This window comes from Barbatula barbatula (assembly GCF_947034865.1).
Source record: "Barbatula barbatula genome assembly, chromosome: 12".
NCBI lineage: Eukaryota > Metazoa > Chordata > Actinopteri > Cypriniformes > Nemacheilidae > Barbatula > Barbatula barbatula.
In genome coordinates this window covers 690,182-702,009 of record NC_136775.1, presented here as the reverse complement: position 1 = coordinate 702,009, position 11,828 = coordinate 690,182, and the positions used below count along the sequence as shown (strand labels likewise).

The following is an 11,828-nucleotide window of genomic DNA, read 5'->3' as shown; positions in this document are numbered from 1 at the left end:
ATGAGCTATAGAAACAAGAACATCTATAATCCACGAAAACATATGTGTGTATTGATCATAACACTTCAAATCTTTACGAATGGAAAACTTCATAAGCGTCTGAATATTTGAATCCAGATATGATTCTCCTCATAATAATCAAAACTCAATATCAATGTCAATATGGTAATTGATTTGTATTTTTGTGGAGAATCAATGATTCACAGAATCCGCACTGATTTCTATTCTGTGTTATACTGAGAAAAAAATTGTGATGTTATCTCAGTTTAGAAGATTAAAATAATATGTAAATGAAAAACTTCTGATGTAAACAACGGCATCCCATTACAGTTCTGTGTTATTATAACTTACTGTAACCCATTGAGTTTCGCTTTCATGCTAAATTAAAAGCAACGGCATTCCACACAAAAACTTTCGGCTGTGTGTTTTCCTGAGAGCGTTAACAATCTGGATGTTTGGCGAGTAAAATAAATGTGGTTTAGTATAAATCATTCACAGCTGCTTTCTTCAAATCATGATTATGAGAAAAGTTCTTTGAAAGAATACCTGCATTTCATTTCAGCTCAGTTGAACAGGTGCATTTGTGTGAGGTGTGACCGGGAGAAAACTCAACACTGAAAAACCATCCTGTGATTAAATAAAACATCTAAAAAAGGAGAAAAAAGACAGTCTGAATGGGATCATAACAACACACGTCGCTTAGAAACCAGTGGAGTGTTTTCTCGAGAAAATAAACACCTACGTGTCCTGAGGTTGAGGTCATGAAGGTCACACATGCTCTTGACCTCTCGGTGAACATTGGACGACGTCATCTACCATCAACCCTTCGCGCTGGAATGTTAAATGTTTATTATAATTGTACTTAAAAACAGAAGTATTGGGTGATGCTTTCTGCTCAACACCTGATGATGGATTTTACTCAAACAACAGGGACGGGTACGAATCATTCTCTCATTCCACCTGCGGACCCTCTGATAAAGACTGACCATTGCAAAAACTACAACAGTATATCTCTTGTAATACATAAATAGCAAAGCACACAAAGTTCTTTCAGTATAAAAACATCCAGACTTCAGTGTGTTTAGTGTGTGCGGGCAGTTTAGCAGCGGGTCATGTCACAGTGGGACTGATGGATATTTTATGGAACAGATGTGCGGGGTCACAGCTGTATAATTGTGCGTGGACTTGTTTTTTCCTTGCGTCCCACTGCTAGAACACCCCAGATCATGTGTTTGTTTCAGGGTGACCCTTTGATTCAATTAAAGCCCTGCAGGGATAACACACAACACGCTGGAAGACACACATTACTGTAGAACTTTTCTTGTATATAAACTGATAAAGAATTTAGCGTGAAGCAACACGGTGGGAGGTGAACAAAACACAACACCAAACTGATAACGCAGCGCTCATGCGAGTACTATGAGGATATGTGCACCGGTTTATTTTCTACGTTTGACAGAATCTCTATGACTCCCTCTGGAGGTTTGTTGTGAACACACAATGTTCAGATTGTTCAACATGACTGCACGTTTGGGACACACCGGACAGGCATTTGCTTAACCTGTGTAAGGTTTGAACTTTTAAACCAAAGAGCTTAAACAGGGCCGTACTTCAGCTCCACAGGAACTCAATTCAGCTCGGTGTGGAAGTGACTAGAAGGAACCTTGTAAATCTGCAGCGCAGTAAATGACGCGCTAACGCTGCATGGGAGGAACACTGACCTCGTGTTCTGTACTCTGTACTAAGAAGTCCATTCAGTGTCTGTCCACATTTACAATAGTTCATGCGCTTCAAGAAGCGTGTGCAGCATGTTAATCACTTTTCTTCAGCTCTTTATACGGGTCGAGTTGCTTTAAGAGGCGTAAAGAGTCAGGACTAATACAAAGGTGGTTACATTAGATAAGAGTTTGATTCCTGGCGCAGTCCTCGTGGGAAACTCAAATCCATCCGTGACGGACGTACACCCCAGTAACCGCAGAAGAAGCTCATGGATTTGCCAGTGAAAAGAGGAGATGTGTTAGTTTCTCTCACGTTAAACTGAGTTTGTGTTTTATGATACAGACAACTTATCAAAATCACTACGGAACAACAAAAGAAATTTACATTTATCCATGAACTTATCATTAACTTGACTCAAGTCAAGACAACTTTTCTTATTGAGCTTTTTCTTATAAATGTCATTGTTACAAAGAAAGCAGCTACAAGAAACATATTGACTGTAAGCAGAACATAGAAAGTTATACAAGTAAAAACAAAAAAAGGTGAAAACACAGAACACACCGGTTCAGACACACCCACATACAAAACACACACACACAATATGCACACGTACTAACACACACACGCGCGCGCGCACACACACACATGCATTTTCAAATGTCGTTAAATCAAACAATACATTATTAAAAATTTTAAATCAACAATTAAATAGACACATTTAAAACGGTTTATTTAATTCAACAACTCAAATGTCAAACTAGTTGACGTCGTGTTTTTATGCTTTGAACACGCCTCCTGTTACCATCATATGGACTATTTGAAAAGATTGTTACAGATATTGACTCACTATGTTGATTTTATGATGCTGAAGAATAATTCATTTATCCTCTTTTCTGAGATGCTCCTACCGGATGCTTCCTTGTTTTGGAATGATTTCTGTATCTTTGTCTGCTCTTCTTTCTTACAAAATGGGTCTTTGTTATTCAAAGATGTTTTATTGGCTTGTAATAGTTTTGATAAGAATGTTAAAGATCAATAGTTTTGATCAACCTCTTTATTCTACCTGTGTAAATGTCTTTGCTTGTTTGTAAAGCTCTTACGTCCTACCCAGATACTCTCATTGACTCCAGCAACCCAAAAGTCCTCAAAACTGTAACGTTGTGTCATTCGCATGACATTTTGAAACTTTGTAATATTTGTTGCCATAATAAAAAACATTTAGTCCCTTGCAATGCTGGGAACTGCAAATCCTCTGCCCAAAAATGACTTTAACACGACTTGAATTGATACCGTTAAATTGAACATGATGGTATAAAGTTGTGAAAAAGCTTAAACATTCTGTGTTTGAATCACACATGCAGCGGCATCTGGAAAGAGAATGACATTTTCCATGAGAACAGGTCAGTCCGGAGGGGAGGGGGGATACAGATCCACCCCTCCTGTGGGTTAAAGCCCCTCTGGTTCCTCTCTCTGTCCCCACATCACACTGAACCCTCAGACAGACACAATGTTCATCATTAAACTCTGTTTCATCAGCACCTGCCTGATCGGACTATTGCTTCTGTGCTCTGCAGGTATGTGATCACACAAGTCTGATTCAATGTTAAACCGCAGGAAGGGAATCTGTTCTCGTGATAGCTGCATGTTACTACAGCACGAGGTGTTGTAGTGAGTCCGGGGAGGAGGAGAAACTCTACACAAATCTCGCTGCTATTGAATAGATCTAGAAATGAGAAATGATCTAAAACTCATGTTGGACAAACTCTCAATCATGTCAAGTAAGAAATTATTTAGATTTTTTTGGACAAACGATGCTTAAGTTAAAGATATCAAAACCTCTTATTTAATGTTTCCAGTTTATCTCGAAAATCTAAGAAATTCATTAATAGATTGTATGGGATGCTTATCCTTCCGGAGGGTTCATATATTGCGTAAATTCTGTAACTATTTTCCAGAAAACACAGAGAATATAAGAGAGATGACGTTCAAATCACGTTTTTATTGTGTTAGTCATTATTATGGCTTAAATCAAAACAAAGCAGCTGCTGTTTAATTGATATGAATTGGAACGCACAATAAAAAAACATGATTTATGAAGAATTCTCATTTTGGAACCAAACTCTTTATTTTCTTTCATTCCTGATGACAGGACGACATGACTCGATGTCCGGTGAGCTTCCGTTCAAACAGCTGTCGTATCTGTCGGTAAAACATCAATAAGCTCAAGTATTTCATTTGCATTGCACAGAAAAGCAAGTGCATAGCGCGATCACTGTTATGTTTTGTGCACTTCCGTTAATGAATACGTTCTTACCCTGCGTTTGTTATGAATATCCACCAGGGGGCGCTACGCTTACAACAGTTTTTGAACCGGGGCTAGTTGTCACAGGGCCAATATGTCGATATGGAATAAAAGTAAAGTTCAATCAAAACGCCGAGAGATTTTCTTATTTGGTTTCAACCACCGGTCTTGTAATTGAAAGAAACAGGAAAGCATAAATGTAGGCCGAGGCCAAAAAGTGTTTGCGATGAAGGTGAAGTTCACCCCAAAATCAACTTTGTGTGATTTTTTTTACTCCCCTACATGACGTTAAACATGTTTAGAGAACTTCCGGCGTCTTCGGAGCACAAATGAAGATATTTCATTGAAAAAATTCAATCGAGCCGCTATGAGCGGATGGACCAATGTCACATGTCTTTAGTGCTTTTCTGAACCTTGACAACAACTGACACCATGATGTCTATGAGGAGGTCTGGAAATCTGATGTCACCTAAATATCTTCATTTGTGCTCCGCAGACGGCAGTAGTTCTCTAAACATGTTGAACGTCATGTAGGGGAGTAAAAAATAACACAAAGTAGATTTTTGGGTGAACTTCCCCTTTAAATTCATATTTGGACTGTATCAGCACAGATGTGGTACACAAATGTTTTTTAGTCTTGAGAAAGTAATAAAAGAGGAAGAGATCCACAAAACAGAAGTTGAGTGTCACTTTGTGTCTCTTATGTTGCAATTCTGATGCAACGTTTTCTCTGTTTCTTTTGTATTCATTGGTTTTCATTTTACATCTGACAATTCAATATCAGTGATCTTTTCTTCTAGCTGTGTCATCATTAAACGCTATTTTCATTAATATTTTGTGCCATTGAAAGGTAATAGCCGGAGTGATGAATAAACTCTTTTCAGGTGTATGCGGTATGGTCCGGACACAGAAACACTTTTGCATTTCTTTGACTATATTTACGCCGTCAAAAAAAGCCACATCTCCACTAGAGGGAGGCTTCACGTTTGGGAAAGTTCTTGCTGCGATGTGTGATGTTTCAGATGAATGCATGCCTGCATCACTGCAGATTGGCACACAATGGATTTGCATGAGAATGAAGTATTGTTGAATGGTTCTGTCAGCCCTGCTGACTATGATTCCACAGCGATCTGCCTCTCATCCTGTTCCTCCTCATCCTCACAGTCCCTCTGCCCACCGATGCCTCAGACATGGACAACAGCACACATCACAGCAACGAATCCACCTTCCTGTACTTTGCCTACGGAAGTAATCTCCTGAAGGAGCGTCTACAGCTCAAGAATCCGTCCGCAAGTGCTTACTGCATGGCCAAGCTGAAGGTATGACATCATCCCTTTCTTCACATCCGTCTGTCTGTGCATTTATCTTGATGTGTGACCGAGAGCCGTAGCTTTCACTTCTACATTTCCCAGGACTTCAAACTGGTATTTGGAAACCACAGAGGGCTGGCGAGCCAACGCTGGCATGGGGGTGTGGCCACTATCGAGCACAGCCCAGGGGATGAGGTGTGGGGTGTGGTGTGGAACATGAATATATCCGACCTGGAGTCCTTGGACAGGTCCTGACACATCTTCATTTGAAATGTTGCTTCTGTCCTGATGGAGTCGTCATGTAAGATAGATGTTCCTCTGTGTTGGCAGACAGGAGAGTGTTAAACGAGGGATGTACAGCCCGATCGATGTGTCCGTCTCCACCGGTGACCAGGATCTCAACTGTCGCTCTTACATCATGAACGGCTGTGTGTACGCTCCACCATCACCACAGTATCTGCAGGTAAACTCCTCATACGTGCCTCAACAGCTGACCGTGTGGAAGTAAATCTCTTGATAAGCTTTTCGTGTTTGTACACAGAAGTTATTCACAAACTGTAAAGCGGTAAAACAGCAGAAACTCTGATGTGAGAGAGCATTCTATGAACAGAATGAGTTTGTGGGCACAGTGTATGCTGTGTTTCTGGAGTTTTCTCTATGACACAGACAATAGAGAAACAGCCCCGTCTATTTAATGACATTTACATTTGACATTTATTCATTTGGCAGACGCTTTTATCCAGAGCGACTTACAAGTAGTTACAAGTAGCACTACTACAAGTAGTGCTAACGGTTTCTCTTTAAAGCGTATATAATAAGAATCACCGAGCAGCCTTGGTAAGTTGGAATTACTCTTCAAACCCGGTGAGTTATGGCTTCTTCTCTTATTATTGTCACTTGCACCTCATGTCATATGTTTAGCTTAGCCTTCTCTGTCAGCGGCGAGGGCTTTACATGCGATAAATGCAGGGAAATAGCTAGGCTGACAGAGAAGATCACAGTATTAGAGTCTCGCATCCAATCTTTATCTGAGGATAGTAAGAATGTAAGGAGCTTAGAAAACACTTTAGATGCGAGCAATATTAGCGCGCACAGTTCGGTTCCGGTTGAACAACCCCCGCAGCTGGGAAACTTTGTGACTGTGAGACGGTGTAGTCGCAGGTCAAAACACCACTCAAACGTTCCGACTACAGTCTCGAACAGGTTTGCCCCGCTTAGTGACGCACCGACTGAGAAACCTGCTGAAAGTGCCCTAGTTATCGGTGATTCTATTGTTCGGAACGTTAACATAGAGGCACCAGCCACCATAGTCAAATGTTTACCGGGAGCCAGAGCGCCTGACATCAAGTCAAATTTAAATGTGCTGGCTAAGGCTAATCGTAAATTCAGTAAGATTGTTATTCACGTCGGCACAAATGATGTTCGACTCCGTCAATCGGAGATCACTAAAGATAATATTAAAGAGGTGTGTGAGCTCGCAAGCACGATGTCAGAAACTGTAATATTCTCTGGCCCCCTCCCCACTTATCGTGGTGATGAGATACATAGCAGAGTATCATCACTAAATGGCTGGTTGTCTGAGTGGTGCCTGCAGAATGATATTGTTTTTATAAATAACTGGAAGAGTTTTGAGGGCAGACCTGACCTGTTGAAAAGAGATGGTCTCCATCCCTCCTGGGCTGGAGCTTCTCTACTCTCTAGAAATATGGCACATAGTCTTAATGCTAAAACTTGACTCACTGGGGCCCAGGTCAGGGAGCAGACTGAATGGCTTAACCAACGGTCTGCTTGCCGTCTCACGTTGCAGAACACACATAATACACAACATGCGATAATACTTTCTCCCAAACATCATAAAATAGAGACTGTGTCTGTCCCCCGGATTAGTAAACATAAAATAAAGCGTAAACCTCTCAAAGGTAATTTAATTAACGTTAAACTAACTAAACATAAACATAATACAGATAATCAACTGTTACGACTCGGATTGCTAAATATTAGATCTCTCTCTAATAAAGCACTTTTTATTAACGATATGATAACAGATCATAAAATAGACATGTTCTGTCTCACAGAAACATGGCTAAAGCCAGATGATTATATTGCTTTAAATGAGTCTGTCCCCCAAGATTATTATTATAAACACGAGCCTCGCCTAAAAGGCAGAGGGGGAGGTGTTGCTGCACTTTACCGTAACTCTTTTAGCATTTCCCAGAAGTCTAATCCTAAATACAAGTCTTTTGAAGTCATGGTACTTGATGCATCAATACCTAATACTAAGGACAAAACATCTTTAAAATTTATTCTGGCTATTGTATATAGGCCTCCAGGGCACCACACAGATTTTATTAAAGAATTTGGTGGGTTCTTATCAGAACTAGTACTGTCTGCAGACAGAGTCCTTGTTGCTGGGGACTTTAACATTCATGTAGATAATGATACAGATGCTTTAGGAATGGCTTTTAAAGACACTCTTAACTCCATGGGCGTTAGTCAACATGTGTCAGGACCTACTCACCTTCGTAATCATACTTTAGATTTAATTTTGTCTTACGGTATAAACGTGGTCGATGTTAAAATCCTTCAGCAGAGCGAAGACATCTCAGATCATTATCTGGTATCATGCTTGCTTCAATACCCAATGGTGGCAAATCAAACTCCAAGTTACAAATATTGTAGAACAATAACTTCGACTACAAAAGGTGCGTTTCTTGATAATTTGCCTGAATTGTCTCAAATCTCTAGCATGAGTAATAACGTTGAAGATCTTGACCTTACCATTAAAAATATTAATGCCACCTTCTCGGAAGCGCTAGACATAGTTGCTCCCTTGCGCTTAAAGAAGATTAAAAATGACAGACCGACACCGTGGAAAAATGAACACACTCAGGCTCTAAAGAAAGCGGCACGAAAAATGGAGCGCAACTTTAAGAAGACTAAATTAGAGGTATTTCGTACTGCCTGGAAGGATAGTACAAAAAAATACAGGAAAGCCCTAAAAACGTCTCGATCCGCCTACATTTCATCATTAATAGAAGAAAACCAAAATAACCCTAGGTTTTTATTTGATACAGTGGCTAAATTAACCAAAAATAAATCGTCAGCGACTTCTGATGCTGTATACCAGCATAGCAGTGATGATTTTATGAACTATTTCACTAATAAAATCCAAGATATTCGAGAGAAAATTATAACTATGCAACCAGATGCGAAACCCGCTGAACAACCGACTTACTACAGCACCCCTAAGGAGAAATTATGTTTATTTTCAACTATAGATCACGATGAACTATCGAAAATCATTAGATCATCTAAATCGACTACATGCATGCTAGACCCTATACCTACAAATCTTCTGAAAGAGATGCTCCCAGAAATTATAGATCCTCTACTTAGCATTATTAACTCATCTCTGACATTAGGACATGTGCCTAAAGCATATAAGGTGGCTGTTATAAGGCCCCTTGTCAAAAAACCCCATCTGGACCCTGGAGAATTAGTTAACTATAGACCTATTTCGAATCTACCTTTCTTATCTAAAGTTCTGGAAAAAGTAGTCTCAACTCAAATATGTTCCTTCCTCCAAAGGAATGAGATTAATGAAGATTTCCAGTCTGGATTTAGAGCACATCACAGTACAGAGACTGCTCTGATTAGAGTTACAAATGATCTGTTTATGGCGTCCGACCGAGGTTGTATCTCCTTATTGGTGCTGCTAGATCTTAGTGCTGCATTCGACACCATTGACCACAGCATGCTCCTACATAGACTTGAAAATGATGTCGGTATTAAGGAAATAGCTTTGAAATGGCTTAGATCTTATTTATGCGACCGTTTCCAATATGTAAAAATAAACAATGAGGTATCACGCAAATCGCAAGTCCAGTACGGTGTACCACAGGGCTCAGTACTAGGGCCTATGCTCTTCGCATTATACATGTTACCCCTAGGAGATATAATAAAGCGACACGGAATAAGCTTTCACTGCTATGCTGATGATACGCAACTTTATATTTCCTCGAAGCCTCACGAAACACAGCAATTCCATCGAATAGTGGAATGCATTGTCGATATAAAAAAGTGGATGAGTAGCAATTTTTTATTACTGAACTCGGACAAAACTGAAGTGTTACTTATCGGACCGAAAACCGCCCTACGTAACAACCAAGAATACTGTTTAACTATTGATGGATGTTCCATAAAACCCTCATCTTCAACTAAGAATCTTGGCTTTATATTCGATAGTACTCTGTCATTTGAGAACCAGGTCGCCAACACCTGTAAGATTGCGTTTTTCCATCTTAAAAATATATCTAAATTACGTCATATGCTGTCATCATCAGATGCGGAGAAGCTTATACATGCCTTTATGACATCAAGACTAGATTACTGTAATGCACTATTAGGTGGTTGCCCTGCAGGCCTATTACAAAAACTCCAACTGGTCCAAAATGCGGCAGCTCGAGTTCTTACACGTACAAAAAAGTATGAGCATATTAGCCCGGTTCTGTCAACCTTGCACTGGTTACCTATAAAGCATCGCATAAATTTTAAAATCTTGCTTATTACCTATAAAGCCTTGCATGGTTTAGCTCCTCACTACTTGAGAGAACTTCTTACGTATTATAGTCCATCACGTGCACTACGCTCTCAGGCGTCAGGTCAGTTGGTAATACCTAGAATTTCAAAATCAAGTGCAGGCGGCAGATCCTTTTCCTATCTAGCGCCTAAACTTTGGAACCGTCTTCCCTGCAATGTCCGGGAGGCGGACACACTCTGTCAGTTTAAATCTAGACTAAAGACGCATCTTTTTAATCTTGCATACACTAGATTATCATAATATATGTATTTCAAACATCTAGGCTGCACTAGTTAGATCAACCGGAACCAGGGACACTTCCAATAACAACTGATGCATTTGTTGCATCAAAGAGTGCAGAACAGTACTCTACTCTCAGCCAGTCTTGTCTCATTGTTCCAAGGTTACAAGAGCGGAGCGGGCAGGGCGCAATCCATTCCTAGACCTGACAAATGCTGGACGAAGGAAGTGACGTCCCTACAAAACTTCAGTCGCTATTAGATTATTAATGATAATTTTAAATCTAATTTATTTTTTATTTTCGCCTTGTTGTGCAAGCACTGTTGAGCTTGTGCAGAGGCTGCAGTTTTTGCCAGAGGGGAACTGGAATCCCCTGGTTAGGCCTGGTTTCCCTCCGAGGTTTTTTTTCTCCTCCAATGGAGTTTTCGGTTCCTCGCCACCGTTTGCATACTGTTTTGCACTGTTTTGCCTGGCCGGGGGGGCTGCTAGAATTTGGTAGTCTTATTTAATTAACACTGCATATAGGAATTTATTGTGTGTCTGATATTTGACCTGTGTTTTGAATTTAACCTTTTATGTTTTACTTATAGTAATTTTTTCTTGTACAGCTGCTTTGTAACAATGAAAATTGTAAAAAGCGCTATATAAATAAAGCTGACTTGACTTGACTTGACTAGTTTTTTTACAGTAGCACATTACTGCAGAGCAATCAGGGCCCTTCAGTCATGACCTGCTGACACTGAGATTCAAACCCTCTGATCACAAGACCAACGCTGTAACCACCAGGCCACAGCTGACCCTAATGATACTTCTAGACAATAATGCGAGAAAGAAAATCTAAATTCTGTGTATTCATCGTTATGTGGTTGTAAACCTGTGTGCGAGTTTTTCTTCATTAAAACACAAAAGAAGATATTTAGAGAAACGTCTCAATGGAGTTCTGGAAGATTTGTCATTTTTGTTCCAGGTGATCGTGATGGGGGCGGAACAGAACGGCTTACCGGAGGACTACCAAGAGAAGCTCAGGTCTATTGAAACCAACAAATACGAGGGTTCTCTGCCTGTGATGAAAGAACTGAAGAAAGCTACGAAGAAATCTAAAGACCGGAAAGAAGAGACACTATCTGACGATTAGTGTTAGATCCACTCGCTCTCTATGTGCATCAGCTGTATGGAAGATTCTAGATCTGTATATTCATGAAAATCTAGTCACGTCAATCACATGTGTGCAGTATTTGTACTGTATGGGAGCAAAAATTAAACTGCATAAAAGATCTGTTTGAGTTTTTTATCGGTAAAGAGATTGTTCTGAGCCTTTAGTTGACATCACAGTCCACATTAATGCATAAAAAGCACGTACATTACTGGAAACCACTGTTTAATATTTATTTAATAACAAATATTGATCTAAATGTTGTATGACATAAAACCTTTTCCAAGAAATTGAAGCTAAAAACTAAATTATAATGCTTATATTTGTTATAAGTGTACCTGCTAAACATGAAGAATTTGGTCCTAAGATGAGATAATTCGTGTCTTTTATGATGTTATCGTGTTTTATTGTGTTAGTCAGCTGTATTTTTTAGTTATTGTGGCTTAAATCAAAACAAACCAACTGCAGTTTGATATGAATATAATGTTACAGATTTGTTTCCGTTTTCCAAATGTTGTCACAGAT

General features: G+C 39.7%; 1 protein-coding gene across 2 annotated transcripts; it reads left to right on the top strand.

The window, feature by feature from the left end:
• The first annotated feature begins 3,199 nt into the window (after positions 1-3,199).
• ggctb (gamma-glutamylcyclotransferase b) lies at positions 3,200-11,426 on the top strand. 2 transcript variants are annotated; one of them, XM_079469229.1, is made up of 5 exons: positions 3,200-3,293; positions 5,186-5,340; positions 5,434-5,579; positions 5,662-5,794; positions 11,118-11,426. In XM_079469229.1, exons 1-5 carry the CDS (start codon positions 3,227-3,229, stop codon positions 11,283-11,285), a joined length of 669 nt encoding a protein of 222 aa, XP_079325355.1. In that variant the 5' UTR covers positions 3,200-3,226; the 3' UTR covers positions 11,286-11,426. The 2 variants fall into 2 exon arrangements, with proteins under 2 accessions (XP_079325355.1, XP_079325356.1); XM_079469230.1 differs by lacking the exon at positions 3,200-3,293 and adding an exon at positions 3,351-3,497.
• The last annotated feature ends 402 nt before the right edge of the window (positions 11,427-11,828 follow it).

Bases quoted from the DNA above. Each gene is read 5' to 3' on its own strand.
- ggctb (XM_079469229.1), top strand. From the start codon at position 3,227: ATGTTCATCATTAAACTCTGTTTCATCAGCACCTGCCTGATCGGACTA. The intron at 5,341-5,433 runs GTATGACATCAT...TACATTTCCCAG, and splicing joins ACTGCATGGCCAAGCTGAAG to GACTTCAAACTGGTATTTGG. The intron at 5,795-11,117 runs GTAAACTCCTCA...TTTTTGTTCCAG, and splicing joins CATCACCACAGTATCTGCAG to GTGATCGTGATGGGGGCGGA.